The sequence below is a fragment of the Cibotium barometz genome, chromosome 4, assembly GCF_041138505.1.
Source record: "Cibotium barometz isolate CiBa-2024 chromosome 4, ASM4113850v1, whole genome shotgun sequence".
NCBI classification, from domain to species: Eukaryota; Viridiplantae; Streptophyta; class Polypodiopsida; order Cyatheales; family Cibotiaceae; genus Cibotium; species Cibotium barometz.
The window spans coordinates 43843452-43862109 of NC_141049.1; the positions used below are offsets into that span (position 1 = coordinate 43843452).

The window sequence follows — 18658 nt, forward strand, 5'->3', positions numbered from 1 at the left end:
TTGCTGAGTCTATCCATGGGATCTAGTTGGCCACAAACAATGGTGTAAACTACATATCCTTATATGATGTTTGTTCAGGAGACATGATGGTAGCTATCTTGCAAAGTGCTAGACATTCCTCCTTCCTGAAGGGTAAGCACATTGGCACTGGGCCTGATGTGCAAAAGCTAATGCGAAGGAACACAATTTTGACAAAACAAAAGATCAATCAAGGGAGTTTTATTGACCTTACCAACGAAGCTGTAGAGGAGATTGGAGTTATAGGAGCCAGGGCAGAAGACCATGGGAATACCAAGACAGTTCTGAGGAAGAGGCCGAAGTCTTTGTCTACTCCAGTCCTCCACAATGATGATTGTCATAGGCCAGAATTTCAACGGGTGAGCATGCCAATCAAGAAAAAAAGTCCAAGCTCGTGTTTGCACGGGGGGCATGTGGGCTACAATGCAAATCTAATGTTGCAGCCAGAGGTAGATATTCATAGGACCAAGTGGCCCATTAGACGGACCAACCCCGGGAGCCAAGTGCAATGCTAGGGCTACATTAGGGAGTTAGGGTCCAAGTGCAATGGGTAGATTGATGACAAGGGAAGATTTGGGTCGAAAGGGGTACCTACACCCTCTATTTTTGGAAGAATAAAATTAGTTGACCTCGAACATCCTCAGATGTTGTGGTTTTGTGGACGTGATGTGGACCATTGTTGGAATCCTACTAAAGTAGCCGAGAATCTTCAATTCAACAAGGCTCCTGCAAGGTGGGTGGTGAGAGAGGCACTAATTTGGAGGCTTTTGAGATACAACTCCTTTACGGATGGGGGGTTTATCTTTGAAGAAGTGGCTGGAATGGGTGAGCCTTAGCTACGTAGAAGAAGTGCCCTTGGTAACTTGGTAGCTGCACATGGGAGGCCCACTATTAGGGATGGGGAAAAAATCATTTACAGAAAAAAAAATAACCAAGGAAATGCAAGATAGGATACATTCAGCTGACACAATGGCTTGTGACATTGTGAATGTGAACATGGTGGTGTGGCCAACGAGCATGTCAAGTTCTCTGTGACCACAAGTGGGTCACAAAGAATGGGGATGCATTACACGGTCACGATCTCAATGTCTCCAGCCTACACGTGATGATTTCTTGAGAAGAGCTGGTCGCTTGGATCATTACATGCCTTGCAAGCATATCTATTATGTGTATTGCAATGTGTTGGGGCTAGATATGGAGAGGCATAAATGTGTTCATCAAGCTACCTTCACAAAACAAGAGATGTATGAGGCACTCTCACGCCTGCCTCGATGTTCAAGGGGCCATGCACATTTTGGGCAGCAATGCCTCGAACTCAACAACTCACCTAATAGACTATGGACCAAAACTACATTTTGTTCCTATGCTTGTCTCTAGTTCTTAACCTCAATAGCCCCTTGCCTATTCTCGCATGCATTTTGTTGATTTTCTCTACATCCTATTGTCGTGATGATTTTGTTGGCTTACTTTGTAGCCTACTACCTCATGCATTTTGTTGTCCTGTCTCAATAGCAAATGGATCACTTGTGTAGTTTTATATTGTAATGCTGATCCCATGAAGAGTAATTCCTTGCAAATTTAAAAGCACACAATTGTATTTCCTAGAATAATATGAAAGTGCTTAACTCCTTGAAATTAAGTGGATGGGGTGAAATGACCACCTTTTTTTCGTCGGTTGCCCGCTCGGAGGCTTCTGCTCAGTTACTGGTAACCCCTGAGGCAGCCAAGGAATATGATAGATGAGGTTCCATACTTTAATCATGGAATAAGGGGTCATGTAGCGCTGCAATGTTTTTAGCCAAGGAGAGAATCAAGTGGAATCTACCATGTTATTCAGAGTCAAGAGGTCAATTAAAGATGTTGATTATTGGAATGGAGTCAGTGGGAATCCAATGCCAAGACAGGTGCAACCTCAGGATCAGTTTGGTAATGTGAATATGCTAGAAGCAGCCCCTGGAGAGGAAGTGAAGCTAATGTTTTGGCCTATATGAGAGTAGGCTATGATGCTGATCTTGCTGGATCTTCAAATGAGGCTACTAGTCTAACCAGTGAGAAGATAAGCTTTGTTGCTTGTGTTATAGTGCCTTCTGATGGATCAGATGAAGAAGTAGACTTGGATCAAAGCTTGTTGGAGTCAGTAGTAAAGGCCCATGTCCTGATATTCATGGAGTTGTGGAACTGAATACTAAGATGCATGCTAAGAAAGCTGACACAAGTTTTGAGAATAGCTTGGCGGATGGTGACATTGTGGAGTAGGCATCCAAATGTATATTAGCGATGTGAAGGAATCTTGTGGATGATGTTAGTGGTGGTCAGGCTGAGTTAGATTATGTTTCTTGTGGATAATGTTAGTGGTGGTCAAGCTGAGTTAGATGATGTTTCTCCATGCCTTATTGGTGCCTCTATAAATGATATTGATGCCACCTATTTTGGTGTGGTTGATAAGTATGGTGCTATAAGTGATGCCACCTATTTTGGTGTGGTTGATAAGTATGGTGCTATAAGTGATGTTGAATTATTGGATGTAGGTGGTGTGGACATCCAGCTAGATGGTTGTGCTGAGCAAAATAAGGGGGTTGTTGTTTACAAGATGTTGATTGTGTGAAGTAGTTTCAAGACTTAGATGATGGATGTGTTCAAGTTGAGCTCGATGATGTTCTTCCCTTCCTTGTTGATCTTTTTCTTGATGACATTGATGTGACCTTCTTGGATGAGGGTAATGAGAATGTTCCTAGATGATGCTAAGTCTTTGGAGATGGATCATGAGGGTGTCCAGCCAGATGAATGTGATGATGTGATGGGAGAGAGTTGTGGCATGCATGATGCAGAGAGTTTGAAAAAGACCCAAGACTTGGATGATGATTTGGATGCTGTAAAGAGTGGACATAATAATGTTCATGCAGATTTTGTTTTGGAGGAATGGTTTGAGAGTTCATGTATATGTTTTTGGTAATATGCCTATGCACAAGGTTCCTAGAGATGGTCTGAATGGACAGATATCTGATGATGATGGGGATGTTACCTAATGATGATGTTGAACCCTTGGATGTGAGTTATATGAGTATCCAGCTAGATGGCTATGATATGTTTGGTTATGACCTATGTGATACAAAGTATTTAAAGAAAACCCAAGGAGTGGATGCTATGAAGGGTGAGCAGAATGATGATGTTTATGCGGCTACTGCTTTATAGGGAAAAGAGTGATGTGGAAAAACTCATGCTTTAATGCTGAAAGATAGTCATCTTGTTTATGTGAATGTTTTCAATGGTGGTCTGGATAAGTAGCCTTGTGATGGCAAGGATGTGTTTGAGGAAGAGGAGAATGTTTTTCTTGTTGATACATATGCTTTTGGGAAGTGGGATGAATGCCAGATGGAGGCACACGGGCTTGGAAAAGGTTATGAGTCATATAGAGGGACCATGATGTTAATGGATGGAAGAACTAGACAGGAGGTCTGGTTGGACTGTGCCCTTTAATAGAAGCACAACATTGATGTTGTTTGCAGGTATTTGATCCAGGAGGTAGAGAAGGTTTAGTTAGAAGGCTATGGAGAGAGATGATATACCCATTTGATCCAGGTCGAAGTTGAATGAGATGCTGGATGGTGACTTTGTTGCTAAAGGAGTTGTATCAAAATGTTTTTTGGAGAGGTGTACAATTAGAATACAAGAATGATGTGAAACACTTAAAAGTGTTTCATGTGGGGGGTTGTGTAAAGCTTTTATAGCTTTATTAACATGATTAAGACTTAATTAACAAACATAAGACAAATGCTGATAGAAAGATTGAGTTGTTTGCATTGAGACAGGGGCCTTTCTTAAATAGAAGCCAAAAGGGTACAAGTGAAGAGACACATCCCTGGGAAGGGGTGTGGCTCTTGAGTCAACAGTTATGTCCTTTTTGGACTTAGGGGTGTGCCTTTTAATGAATAGACATGTCCTTTGATAGTGACCCATGTGTAAGGGTGTGACCCTTCACAAGTGTCCTTTCAGTTAATAAGGGATTAAGGAGTAATTGAGGAGAGATTAAGAGAGTTAGTCACAATCGTGACATTCCCTCCCACTTAAAATAAGACTCCGGCTAAGAAGAGATGGTTGTCTTTGACAGAATTCCCGAAGAAGTTCTGGATATTCCTGTAAGTCTTCATCACTTTGCCAAGTAGAGTCGGAATCATCAAGATCTCTCCATTTAACCAAAAATTCTGTAGTGAGTTTATGTCATGTTTCTTTCTGTCTGACATCAAGAATTATCTCTGGAATTAAGAGTATTTGTTCATCTTCGATTTCTGGAACATAATCCAAATGATCTAAAACTGGAGAATCACCGTCCACAAACTTCCTGAGCCAAGAAATGTGGAAAGTTGGATGAATTCTACCCCAAGAAGGTGGTATCTCCAACTTATAACTGAGAGATGAGTTCTTCTTAATACTACAAAAGGGTCCATAATATCTTTGGTGAAGCTTTGGGAAAACTGATTTCACTGTCTTGTATGATGAGGGGCAATATATAATAATACCAAGTCTCCTTCTTGAAATTCGATGTGACGACGACGCTTATTAGCTGTGCGTTAGTATTGCTCTTGGACGCTGATCATCTTATCCTTAATCTGTAATAGAATATCTTGCATTTCCTGAATGAGGTGGTCTGCTAAAGCCACTTTATGTTGAAGAACAAAGTTGGCAGGAATAAGGGGAGTATGGCCATAAGCTGCTTGAAAAGGTGTTATTCCAATAGCTAAATGATAAGAATTATTATAAGCAAATTCTACCAATGGTAGAATTTATTCCCATGAAGCTAATCGAGACTGAACATAATGTCGCAGCATTTCTTCCAGAATATGATTAACTCGTTCCGTTTGTCCATTTGTCTGAGGATGATAAGCAGAGCTAAAGAGTAAATTTGTACCAAGAGACTTGAATATCGAAGTCCAAAAATGTCCTGTAAACTTTGGATATCGATCCGAAACTATAGATTTTGGCAATCCATGAAGTTTGAAGATATATTGTATAAACAGTACTGCAATATCTAAAGCTTGGACTGCTTTCTTGCATTGCTTTCTTGCATGGGATGAAATGTGCCATTTTAGAAAATCTATCAACCACCACAAGAATCTGTGTATTGCCTTTAGAAGAACGTGGCAATGAAGTGATAAAATCCAAACTAATACTTTCCCAGCGTTCATTGGGAATTGGAAGTGGTTTAAGAAGACTAGCTGGAACTTGTCTACTAGCTTTCATACGTTGGCACGAGAGACATGCTGTAACAAACTTAATAACATCTTGCTTCATTTGAGGCCAATAGCATGTAGCTGTCAAAAGACGATAAGTCTTGTTGATGCCTGGGTGTGCGGCATAAGTGACCTCGTGATGTTCTTTGACATTGTCTTGTCGCATGATTGGGCACAATTGCATTAGTCTCATTGCTCTTCAAGAGCCGACTAGGTGGTCCGGAACCACGTAAGTGCTGGGTCTTAACCAGACACCGACAATGTGCTAGTATGTCTTCTCCTAAGCATGCTAGGCATCCTCTGCCAATACTCTTCGAACATGAGTATCATGAGGTACACAACTACGGTCCTAATAATATAATAAACCATCCACTATTGTATATGTTCCATAAATCTTTAAATCGGAAGGAGTTGCATTCTGAAATTGAGAATTTGAAATACATTTCCAAAATCACGATCTGTTGAATAACGGTCCTTGAAACTTTGAGGTACATCCATTTCAACTGTAGAAATAGCCAAGACCGAAGCTGACAGCATACGACTGAGGGCATCCGCAACCACATTGGTAAGACCAAGAACATACTCAATTGTCATATGAAAATTGGCTAAGAATTCGACCCAATGTGCTTGCCTAGCATTCATAACTAGCTGCGTGAATATATATTTCAAAGAATGATGATCTGTTTTCACCACTGAATCCGCACCAAGGAGATAATGTTTCCATGCACGATAGGCATGAACAATAGCTAAAAACTCCTTGTCATATATCGGGTATCTTCCTTGAATTGCAAAGTGCTTATGACTGTCAAACGCAATAGCACATCCTTGTTGCATTAAGACGGCACCAGTGGCAATATCAGAAGCATCCGTGTAAACATCAAAGGGGAGAGTAGGGTCTGGAATAGCCATGACAGGAGTTGTTGTCAAAGCTGTCTTTAAATTTTCAAAAGCTTCTATTGCAGCTTCAGTCCATTGGAATGCAGGAGCGGACTTTAAAAGTTCAGTGAGAGGAGCAGCTATTTCGAAAAATCGATGAACCTTTGTATGATAGAAGTTGGCAAGTCCCAAAAAAGAACGAACATCATGGATGTTTGTGGGAGTTGGCCAATTGACAATAACCTATATTTTCTTTGGATCCACGAAAATTCCATCTGCTGAAATAACATGTCCAAGGTATTCCAAGGATGTCTTGAAGAATTCACTTTTGCTTGGATTAATATAAAGAGCATTGTCTCGAAGCACCTGGAAAACGATCTTAAGATGCAGGGGCATTGGTTAACCCGAATGGCATGACCAGGTACTCGTAATGACCATATTTTGTGCGAAAAGCTGTCTTATATTCATCACCTTTGCGAATGCGAATTTGATGATATCCAGACTTAAGATCAATTTTGGAGAAGACCTTTGCATGGAGCAATTGATCAAACAATTCATCAATGCGTGAAAGAGGATACTTATTCTTGATAGTTAACTTATTAAGGGCACGATAGTCGATGCAAAGACGCATAGACTTATCCTTCTTTTTCACCAAAAGCACTGGAGCTCCAAAGGGCTTTTACTTGGTTGAATATGTCCTTTCTCCAAAAGTTCAATAAGTTGTCGCTGAATCTCCTGAGATTCCGTAAAAGAAACTCGATATGGAGCACGAGTAGGTGGAGCACTGCCAAGAAGAATATCAATAGTATGGTCGACTAGTCGACGAGGTGGGAGGACTACAGGAAGCTCTTGAGGAAAAAGATCCAAGTATGGAGCAAAGAAAGGTTGCCTGAGATACATCACCTTTGTATCTATGTCCTCGGGAGGGTCGTTGGCTGAATAGACCATTAAAAGTGCTAAGGAACAACCACTCTTGCGGACCCACCGTTTCACTGGAAGAGCTGAAAGGGTTGGTGTAGAAGGTTGGTCTCTAATTCCTTCGAGAGCCACAAGCAGACCATTTTGAGCAAATTGTATAGAATGGTTCTAGAAACTAATTAGGGGATCATATTGATACAACCATTCTTGACCAAGGATCATATCATAATGTGCCAAATTCATGACTTGGAAATCCAATTTGCCACTCACGATAGTGCTGAATTCGAAAGGAGAGGTGTTTGGCGATGGTGTTACACGAGGATGTAGAACCATCGGCAAGCTCTACTTCATAAACAACATTACTTGGGGAAGTCCGAATCTTTAATCTCTGAGTCAAGGTGGTTCCCACAAAATTATGAGAACACCCACTATCAATGAGCACCTGAATAGGGTGACTGGAAATAGAACCTTGAAGAACCAAAACCTGAGTAGACCGTTGAGGCAATGGTGAAGAGGCAGGTTGTGCTGTAGCAGTAGCGGTAATTACTAAAGCATGTGCAATAGCATGGTGATTAACTGCACGCTTTCCTTTGTCAGTAACTAGGGGTTTCTCCACAGAAGTGGGGGGTTCAGCATTAGAATTCTATTGATGGGTTGGTCTTTTGGGGCACTCAAACCAACGATGAGGTCCATTACAAATTGTGCACAATCCTGTCTTTTGTTGATCCCGTCGTCCAGAAGGAACAGTAGAAGGACGAGGATTGCGAGATTGGTCACGTCTTTGGTCCCATCCATGATCCGAACTGCGTGGTTGGAGGAGGAGTTAGAACGTCGGAACCGAAAAGAGGACGATCCTTCTGATCGGCAAGGTTGTTGAGAATTACTCCATTGGGGATTAGGCTGAGAGGTAGAAACGAGATCCATTGGCTTTCTGAAAGTCATTAGCTCGACTGGAAGAGGTCGGATTTTAAGAATTAATGTCTGCAACACGCTCGGCATATCGTATGGCATCGGCAAGATCGACAGGGTTATATTTTTGAACATCGGCACGCAGTGTGGGGTTAAGCCCTTCAACGAAGGCATGAAGTTCGTCCGCCCGTTGGGGACAAAGAATCAATCTCCAATATCAAGTTGGTGAACTGGGAGATATAAGAGGCCAAGGAACCAGTTTGGTCCAAATGGCGTAAGCGAGTACGGGCTTGGAAATCCACATTGGCAGGTATGAACTGCTTACGAAGGACCCGCTCGAATTTTTTCCACGTTGTAACCGTTTTTCCAGAGTGCTGTTGTCGTTGCCACCATAATAAAGCAGTGTCTTTGAGGAGGAATACTGCAAAAGTCACCTTTTTGGAGTCAAAAATGGTCATGGTTTCAAAGTATAAATGCAGTTTGTAGAGCCATTGGTCTAAGATGCGCTTATTGCGCTGACCACCATAAGAGTCAGGGGGTCTGTTTTGCTGAAACATCTGCTGCTGGTACGAAACTTATGTAGGAGTGGCGATCCGTGTGAAGCTGCTGGATCTGAGAGGCCAAGGATGCCATAGACTCCTGGAGTTGCTGTTGGAACTGCTGTTGGAGTTGCTACAAAGCTGATTGCCATTCCGGAGGGGCTGGTATGTCAACAGGTTCTGCCATGAGAGGAGATGTTGATGTAGAGGCTTCAGGGTGATGAGGCTGTTGAGATGACGCCGCTGGGCTCTAGTAAGAACCATCGGCTAGAGAGTGCGGCATCTGTAAATCCCGAGAGGAGAGACTACATACTGGTGAAGCGGCTATAGACCATCCAGTATAGTAAGGGCGGTCCTCTGGGGGACTGGGCTCGCACGAGAGTCTGCTACAATGTCCTCAGAATAGGTGCAATATTCATGAAAGATGATGCTACACTCGGGGAGGATAGCGCCCAGATAAGGATGATGCCTGAGTATAAAACAATAGTGATCCAGATCCTGTGCAGAAGTACGAACACGGATCACCCACATGCCGAATTCTCGGAGGTGAGAAGTCAATGTGGCTATCTGTATGCGGTAATGAGTGGGCTAGAAAAAGAGGGGCACACTCAATGGAACAGGGGCTGGGACTGGTGGAGAAACACGGGTAGGAGAGGGCACTATGGAGTGAGAGGGTGTATCCTATAAATGACTGAAGTTATAGGTTTCCTCTGCCATAAGCCGTCGGAGAAGAGGGTAGTGTGTGTCCACGTGATCCCGTAAAAAAAAGGTATTGGCCTCGGAGGAGTGAAGAGCCCACAAAAGAATGAAATGGCGGGTTGCTGATATGTTAATACTCCACGTTATGTGAAATGTGTATACCCAAGAAAATGGAAAAATCACACCTGAAGGAGGTTGCCATAATAAATAGTTTTGCTGGAGAAGAAGCACCAAGGTCGTAGCCGTCAAGCCACGGAAAACACAATCATAGACCGCAGGAGCCTAGCAAATGAAGAAGGCTGCTGAGAGGAAGGAAGGTGGCAGCAAGTTGGCGCGCAGAAGACCAAGGCAAGCGCCATTTCGTAGGAACCCGTAAGGTAAGTGTATGGATTTTTTTTTTTGAAAAGGCGTTGGTCGGCTGGCTGTTGTGTTCTCTTCTTTTTTTTTAAATGCGCTGATCGGCGGCTAGCCGTCGGGTTCTCCTTTTTTTTTGTGCGCGCTGGTCCGCTCTGGCGGGTTGCCCTTCGCTGGCGGTGGGCCGTTGGGGTGCTGGCTGCCGGCTGCTCACGTGGCTGGTGGAAGCCACGTGTGTAGAAGGCTTAAGTATAAGCCTTAAGTTATAAGGCTTTTTTTTTATTTTTTTGGTGTGAAACGTCACATTAAAAAAAACGTGAAGTCATGGCTGTAGAAAACAAAGGGTGGCGCCCCTTGCTTGGAGAGGTATTCAATCCAAACGGAGTGCGATCAGGACCTCCAGTAGGGTACAGGCAGCTTACAAGCACTAAGATGGAACCTTGATGTGAGTCTCTGCTTCCCACCATTTTTTTTCAGAAAATTGGGAAAAAATGCTAAATCAAGCAAAATTGGCAAAATCGAGTAAAATTAAATGGGAGATTCTCTCCTGCTCTTCCATTCAACACTTGCTACACCCAATTTATGGGTTTGGGCGGGTTGATTTTAGGGTTAGGGTTTGGACTGATTTTAGGGTTAGGGTTAGGGTTTGGGCATCTTCACAAGGTGGAAAAAAGTTTGCTCCTATACCACTGTAAAGCTTTTATAGCTTTATTAACATGATTAAGACTTAATTAACAAACATAAGACAAATGCTGATAGAAAGATTGAGTTGTTTGCATTGAGACAGGGGCCTTTCTTAAATAGAGGCCGAAAGGGTACAAGTGAAGAGACACATCCCTGGGAAGGGGTGTGGCTCTTGAGTCAACGGTTATGTCCTTTGGACTTAGAGGTGTGCCTTTTAATGAATAGACATGTCCTTTGATAGTGACCCGTGTGTAAGGGTGTGACCCTTCACAAGTGTCCTTTCAGTAATTAAGGAGAGATTAAGAGAGTTAGTCACAATCGTGACAGGTTGGGCAATATGTGAGAGGAGTTTGGTGATGCTTGCATGTTGGATTAGAGCCCCAGCAAAAATCCATGGTAGAAGTGAATATGAGAAGAAGTAGCTATAGGGAGCCTTTGAATCCCGATAGTCTGGTGTTTGATGTTGGTTGACTGAGTGCTTGTAGAGAGTGATGAAAATGAGCTATGGCTGATGATGTCCATTTTGATAATACATGATCATATGCATATGACACCCATATGGAAACCTGTTCACATGGCAACGTCTATTGGGGATATGAGTCTAAGAGAAGATGGCTACTATGAAGGATACTAGGATGCTCATGATGTAAAGATGTTGGGGGATATGAGAATGTATGTGAGGTAGTGTTAGGGATGTCCCATGATTGACCATGTACATAATGATGTTGCATTACCATGTATATCCAATGTCCATGTATAGGTGTTAGTCCACTTCACATCAGGAAGAGGAGTCCTCAGTCTCGGGGAAGAGCAAAAGGGAAGTGTTGGTTGAGAATGGAAGTTGGTGAAGTTTCTAATTTAGAGTGCATGCATCTCTGGAGGAGAGGGGAGGAAAAGCAACAAGTTTTTGCAAGAAGGAGAGCTTGGACCTTGGGGATGATCATCAAGCTAGAGCAGAGGTGAATTAGCCATAGGATATTGAATACATGGTGGAATTAGAAGTTCAGAGGAGATTAGAGACTGTGGGAGAAGGTGAAGAAGGGTTTGATCAATTGGGATCTTAGGATCAGAGGCCAGAGCAGCTAGGACTGAACATGTTAGGGGACAATTAGGATTTGTCTTGTCTGAGGACCTTTGACAGGATAGTTGTTGGAACTTGGCTTCCTCCTTAGGTTCAATTGTGGTTGAAGTTGGTCTTAGCTAAGTATTTGGGGCTTCTTGCTGGGAATTCATCATTAGATACTTCTTCTCTCATGTTAACATGAAATAATTCAAAGTCAGGTGTGTTAACAGCCACAGTATTCATCTTGTTCATGAAGGTACAGTCAACGAGAACATGTTTCAAAATCTGTATATAACAGAGAGTAGTTTGGATGTTCAAAGATGTGATGAGATGTGATGTGAATCAGATAGATGTGAATGGATGGATGGATGTGATGTAGTTGGCTAAAGTGTGGAGGCCTATACTCGACAAGATAACAAGGACAAAAGGGATGTGATCTTCTCAGAAGGAAATTGGGTATATCTCAAGATTATGAAGCAAACGTTGAAACAAGTGGGCAAGCGATGCCCGAAGTTATCATTTCGAAGCTTTGGATCTTTTCCCATTCTAAAGGAGATCAATGAGGTTTCTATGAAGCTAAAGCTATCTCCCAACTAGACCATGCATGATGTGTTCTATGTCAGTTGGTAGAAGCCCTATATATGACCTCCTCTCTCCATTGTCCACAATGAACATGAACCAGACATAGTGGACACAACTGAAGTATCTATGAAGCTAAAGCTACCTCCCAGTTGGACCATGCATGATGTGTTCCATGTCGGTTAGTTGAAACCCTATATATGACCTCCTCTCTCCATTGTCCATGATGAACAAGAACCATACATAATGGATAAAGCCAAAGTTATGGTTTCGAAACAGATTCTCTTGCATCACTTCAAGGACCTCGAAGATCGCACAGAGTTCGTGATAAAAGTTAATCAGAGGAGCTGTACAGGTGAACTATGCTTTGATGTCTCGTATCATTCGGAACAAAGAACCCACTTCCGTTAAGGAAGCTCTTTCCTAAGAGACTTGGAGGAAAGCCATGCAAGTGGAACTTGAAGCCATAGAGAAGAATAACAAGTGGGAGTTGGTTCCAAGGCCGTCAAAACGATTAGTCATTGGTGTCAAGTGGGTCTACAAGACCAAGTATAAGTCTGATGGATTGGTTGGCAAGCACAAGGCCAAACTTGTGGGCGAAGGGCTATGCTCAGCGGCCTGGCGTTGCCCTGTTGGCCTGTTTGTTTAGCTGCTCAAGTGGAGGTCCCATTTTCTTTTACTGGCCGACTTGTGTATGCTGGTCGATTGGATGTTTTCCAGTCATGGGCTTGTCTTGGGGTTGTCAGCATGTTTTAGATAGGGTCAACTGCAGCAGCCCATATATATAATGGCCCTTCCTCTCCCACATTGTTGTATCATTGTGTATCGGATCTTCAGTGTATATAGCAGAGTTTATACAGCTTCTCTCTCTCTCTGCTCTTCTGTGTTTTCTCTCTCACAACAGTTTGTCTCATTTCCGCTGTGCATTCCGACAGTATCCAGGGTTAGTCATATCATAGGTAGGCCAATGTTGACCACCCCATAAATGGACCAATCGATCATATCACCTGACTAGAATCATATTAGACTACAACACATACCTACAATGCAGCTTCCAAAACCATTTGAGATCATCTATGCGCCCAAACAAGCCCCACAACCCAAGGATAGATCTCCTTCTACCCAAGAGGGCGGCCAATCGACCCACACTAACGTCCATCCTACTTGGCATGATGCAAGTCTACTTAAGTTGTCTTCTAACCATCCGGCCAACATCCAATGTCTAAACTGGGGATTGACAGACCTAAGTGCTCAACACAATGATTTCTCGTCATACACGAGGCTTACAAAAAACAAAACAACCCATCACCCGCATACTGACAGTGTGACGAGGGGTGGAGCATGAATTCCAACAGCTTCTAGTGACGAAATTTATTTTATCAAGATTTTTGGTTTGGACATCGCTTCACATGTTTTTGTGTAGTATTGTAAATTCAAAGTGGCCCACATATACATGATGGGAGTATTGGTAGTGCAAGGAGATGGCACAAAAACGGCTGACTTTATTCCCTTGGTGATGGCATTACATGGTATATGCATGGCTTTACACAATGCATGAACTTGGCATACACACATGGACCAAATTCTACCAAATTACATGGGGCAAGTACTCTCAATGTCTCTCATCCTTGGTTTCTAACATAAAATTCCATTTTACACTGGCATCACTGTTGGGTACACCGGTTGGTGGGCATTCAGATTCATGTCTAGTCCGATATGGTCGAGGGTCGAACCAAGGCGGATCTTGGTCGTACAATCGAATTCTCTGCAGATCGTTTACGACTCAGCAGTCTGTCTGCAGGTCAAATTGTTCTATCAGGTTTGACCTCCTCCGGTGATACCCATTACGCCCTACCCTGCTCCATGACTCTTGATGTGCCCAGGTCAGTGTCTGCAGGTCGCTTGGTCATATATATTATTGAGTGGGCACTGATCTCAAGTCCTAGAGAGGCTCTGTTTTGGTGGGATTTTTCTCCTGTCCCTCCATCCACTGGTTTGTTAATTTTTACTCTTCATCCACATAACAATATGATCATCTGTCGATTATTCAAAACAATGGTCAACAGCACTTCAATCAAGATGCTTGGGGAGATTCACTTGCTTTTCATGAGTCCAAGCAGGTAAGCCCGTTCATTTAGTGTGACAACTTCACTCCTGGAAATGTTGGATCTGAAGCATTCATATTAATCTCCAATCTTACAATATGGAATCGTTCCTACTATTTAAAATACAAACAATCATTCCTTACCCTTATCTTTTTTCTTGCCATTTATTTTGTTCGTAAAGTCTGCTTTTCATACATAGCATCCGGATTCCTGGTATGAGGATTTAGCTTGAGCATGTCTTTCCATTTGCCCCCACTGCCATGCATCCGAGCAGATATGCCCCAGAGAGATTCACCCTTGCGTACCTTAACATTTCCAGAGGTTGGTGAAGACTTGGAGGTGAGCAATGGATGATGACTTCTAGTGTTCTTCGACATTCCATTGGCGATAAGCCACCGGGAACCTGTTTGTTGCTGCTTCTGGTTTCCCCAGCCTGTCTCCTTTTCCTCCTGAGATGCCTTCACACCAGCCATGTGCACACCAGTGACCTTGAATTGAGGCTTCTCTGGGTTGCCGTCGGCTTCTTCATCCTCACCATTTCCCTTCATGGAAACATTCCTTCCCACCTTTGGTTTGGGAGGTTTAATCAAGCGTTCCGCCTGAACAAATGCCATCATAGGCACACCGACTGCCTCATTATTCTTCAAGGGATCACGGAGCTGCACCAGCATGGCAATGGTCACTGTGTTTCCCATACAACCCAATCCTGCTCCCGTATTCCTTGAGCCCTGCCTTTTCCTTCTCTTCTCATCATCACCACCACCAGCAAGGGCAACGTCTTGGTGGATTGCGTGATGAGCAGCCATTATTGCCATTGTGTCCTCCTTAGTTTCTGATTCATCATATATCCCCGCATCTAGAAGCATCCATTCATCTAAGCTAATAGCCATGTCCATCAGGCCATTCTTACCACCACCACCAGAAGTTTCAGCTGAAGTTTTTGCTCCTTTCACCAAATGCACACCTGTTACACCTTTGATGGTTGCATTGCCAGCTGACAGATCCTTTCCACCAGGCTGACCTTCCAGTGAAAAAGCATTCAAGGCATAAGGAGCCTCATCTTCTACTATATCTGATTGGATTTTCAAACCATCCATTGCTAAAGCTTCAATCTGTTGCATTGCCATTGGAGCCAGGTCCTCCAGGGAGACAAAATCATCAATGGTATTCTGGGATGAATGCCCTGGCTTCCGATCATTCCAGCTTAGTTCATTCTTGCTGCCCAAAGGCCCTTCTAATGTCCTATGCCTGCCATCCCAGAAAATTAGAAAAATATTTAGCATTTGTAAAACTAATCAAATAAAGTGAGATACGAAAATACATTTATTTTTCTTATCTTTGCGCACTTAAAAGGGTGCTACTCTTACAAGTTAAAGAACAGAAAGACAGACTTCCAGATGGCACACATGAGTTGCACCTATGAGTCAAGTAGGATTAGACATGCTTAAATCACGTACTCTACTCAAAGACCACCATTACAACATCCAAGCATAAGGGACAGAAGTTATGCTGCCTCTTTGAAAAAAAGCATCATGACTCAATTAATCAGTAGATGTCAGACTGAGGCAGCTGAAGGTGAAGAGAGAGTCCATTTGCACCACCAATGTATGGGAAGGTCACTTGGACAGTTGACATAGAAGGGAAAATGTAGTGATGCACGCAAGTCTTCCCCTTTTCCCTAATTAATCTGATGGGATGCGTAACTGATTTCATTGATTCCTTCCAAAATGCAGGCTTCATGCCGTCAATGAGAAAAAAAAGGTCTGACTATGAGAACTTGTCTTGCACTATCTAAAGGGATAGCTGTACATGGGTTTTTTCCGAGGCAAAGACTTGAGAAAAACTTGGCAAGAGGAGCTTACGATCTTTCACACTATCCCAGGATATTGTCACATGCATCCTACTCCTAAAAATTAACAAAAGCATGTGGACATGAGTATGGACTAGGCTTGGGATCAAAAGGCCCTGATGTGAGGCCTATTAATAGGAGGGAAAGATGGTCACATAGTGCACAATATGATCGAATAATTTCTAAGTAGTGCATTAAGGAAGTGGATGTCACACCCAAGGCAGTTCGAATGACGAAGATTCATGCAAGTAGCCCAAGCAAGTGCTCAAAATGTAACTTCGGATAAGTGTAGGGTTGGGCCAAGTGATGGATCCCTGAGAATAAGTCTAAGGGGGGTCTTTTTAGGGGTGGAAATGGGTGAAAGGCTTTGCATAGCTTGGCATAACAAATGATTCTCACTTGTAAAAAGAGGCACTCTCTTCTTATTTTGTAACTCAACCATGGGAAATTCACCAAAAGAGCAGAGATTTCAGCTACAGAGCAGCCCACCATATCATATCTCGTAGTCCACAACCTTATAAAGTTCCACACTTAACATCCAACCTTCAGCAAGGTTGGATGAGGAAAGAAAGACAGCCACGTCAAGGGATATAGAGCAGGAAGCATCATCAAAAAGATAAAATTACCAATGATTTGTCCATACCCAGATTTTGATGCTGTCATTCCCTCAATAGCAACCTGCTCCACTGAGCGGCCTGTAATATCTTCCAAAGGCATAGCTGTCATGGCTTGAAGGGCCATGTTCTCTACTCCTATAGAAGCCATATTGCGAAGAATATCTACAGTTCCTGAACCCATTTCCATGGGTACCACCACTGGCTTGGATACTTGCATCACTAATTTTCCACTGCTTTTATTTGCTTGAAAATGTGAGGGATTCATAGACCTCAAAGAGCCTCCATCTTTCAAGGGGACAGCAACACCTAACCCGTCTCCTAATGGTGGGGGCTCCTGCTGTCTGAATGTGGGCTTGGGAGGTGAGCTCGCAAATGCCTTCTCATTTAAGCCCCATTCCTGCATCAGAGCTTCTGTTTCTGCATCTTCTAGCAACTTTGCTCGGGTCTTTCTCCTCATGTTTTGGGTAGTCCGCTGAAGTTCTGATTTTTCTGCTTCCATGATAGAGGTGAGGTCCTTGTCATCCTCATTGTCCCAGTTACCAGGCTCGTCTATTGTGTGAAAGGAATCTACTTCTTTGGAAGCTGAATCATGAGTTAGACTAGGTTCACCTTCTACATCTGCACAGCCGGAAGCTTCGTCAACAAAAACTCTGCCTAAATCCAATCCAAAGCTGCCTTGCATTAGAGCCTCTTGCTCAAATTGCTTTAACAACTGGGCACGTGGTGAATCTGGTTCAGTGTCAGAATTCCTACTCAGAGGGGTGTTCCCCAAATCCAACATATTGAGAAACTCTCCAGTGACAAGGTCAACCTCACTATCTATATTCTCATTGCCTCCTCTCTCTCCTTCAACTTCCTTTAGCATGTCATAGACATCAGCTTTCAACTCTGTGCCTGAGATCTTAGATTCTTCCTCATGGCTTGGAAAGAAAAGGGCATTTATGGCTTGCTTGTCAGCTGCATCCTCTTCATCACTGAGAGGATCACCTGCCACAGGCTCTAGTTCCACCTTTTCTTCCAAAGTTGGCTCCTGTGGCTGCTCCTTGGCACTGGTTCCTTGCAGGAGTGAATCAAGAGTTTGCATAACCATCCGATATGTAATTGCATCTTTCTCTTTCTTCTCACCTTCATCTACAGTCACAATTTTCTCAGTATCATCCTCATGGACCTCACTTTCAGCCACAGAAGACTCTATTACTTTAACTGCACTGGTTGGATCTAGTTCACCATCAAACACTTCCTTCACTGATTTCCCTTCACAATCCTCGTGAACCTCATGAACACTTTCCTTCAGACATTCCTCAACCACTTCTTCGACCACTTGTGGAGTAAGGTCATCCAGATCCTCCATTTCATCATCATCAATTTCTCTCTCCTTTACTTCATTGTTTGGAGGGTTTTCAACAGATTCATCCATCTCCATTCCTTGCTCAACCACCACAAACTCTGCCTCATCTTCGGAGGAGCCTTCATCTTCCTCACTTTTTGGATCCACATTTCTAGAGATGCTTTCAAGATCTACCTTTTCCACAGATTGTGATGGGGTCAGAGGAGCCAAACCCTTATCAATCTGAGAGAGAGTTTTCAACCTTGGTTCAAAGTTGGGAAACAGTGTGAATGCATCTTGGTAAGGTGCAGATGATTGCTCAAATTGTGAACGAAAGGCTGGGAAGCCTTGCACGTCCATTGTCCGTCCACCTCTTTTTTCAGGAGCTCCTGCTATTGGAGGGAGCACGTCCAAGTTGAGGTGCTCCATGGCAAAAAGAGTATCACGTTCATTACCCTGCTCTGAAACATTTAGTGAGTGGTTGAGATGTGCTCTTGCAGTGACAGTTCGAGGAGTCCCATGGGCGGAGTTTGGAAGACTGTATGAGGTGTGAAAAGATGATCGATGTGGGGCTGAATCTTGGAACCTTGAGCTGGAATTACCAGAGCTGGCTGAATCCTTGTCAAGAATCTCATAGTTGAAAGTGATCACAAGCTTCCCTCCCTTAGCCTTCCCTGACAGATCTAATACAGTTTCCCAGCTACTTCCATTCCCAAGTTGACCTTTTCTATCATTCATAAAATCGGCAAGCAGACGGCTGAGATCCAGTTGGTGTTTCCCAAAATCTAGTTCATTGATATCTGGGGCGATCACAGATACAATGAAGGCCTTGGCCATAAACTTCAGGGTATTTGAAGGCCCTTTGTTGCCATAAAGAGTACACTTCATACACA

The 18658-nt window shown here is 43.2% G+C and overlaps 2 protein-coding genes across 7 annotated transcripts in view; one reads left to right on the forward strand and one right to left on the reverse strand.

Annotated features, from left to right (window-relative positions):
• Nucleotides 1-13351: 13351 nt before the first annotated feature.
• The window catches only part of LOC147639291 (protein PLASTID MOVEMENT IMPAIRED 1-RELATED 1-like), a 6964-nt gene continuing 1657 nt past the window's right edge, over nt 13352-18658 (reverse strand). Inside the window, exons 1-3 of one of the 2 annotated variants that reach the window (XM_086789696.1) lie at nt 16465-18658; nt 14116-15220; nt 13352-14036 (exon numbers count right to left, since the gene is read on the reverse strand). The exon at nt 16465-18658 is cut by the window's right edge and continues 1657 nt beyond it. In XM_086789696.1, coding sequence (XP_086645822.1) covers nt 14137-15220; nt 16465-18658 — 3278 coding nt within the window. In that variant the 3' untranslated portion in view covers nt 13352-14036; nt 14116-14136. Of the gene's footprint in view, nt 15221-16464 lie in introns of both variants that reach the window. The other variant, XM_086789688.1, reaches the window with a different exon arrangement.
• LOC147639292 (uncharacterized) overlaps nt 13446-18658 on the forward strand; it is a 14810-nt gene continuing 9597 nt past the window's right edge. For 2 of the 5 annotated variants that reach the window (XM_086789709.1, XM_086789717.1), the window contains exon 1: nt 13451-13987. In XM_086789709.1, coding sequence (XP_086645835.1) covers nt 13584-13987 — 404 coding nt within the window. In that variant the 5' untranslated portion in view covers nt 13451-13583. Of the gene's footprint in view, nt 13988-18658 lie in introns of all 5 variants that reach the window. The other 3 variants (XM_086789726.1, XM_086789743.1, XM_086789735.1) reach the window with 2 other exon arrangements.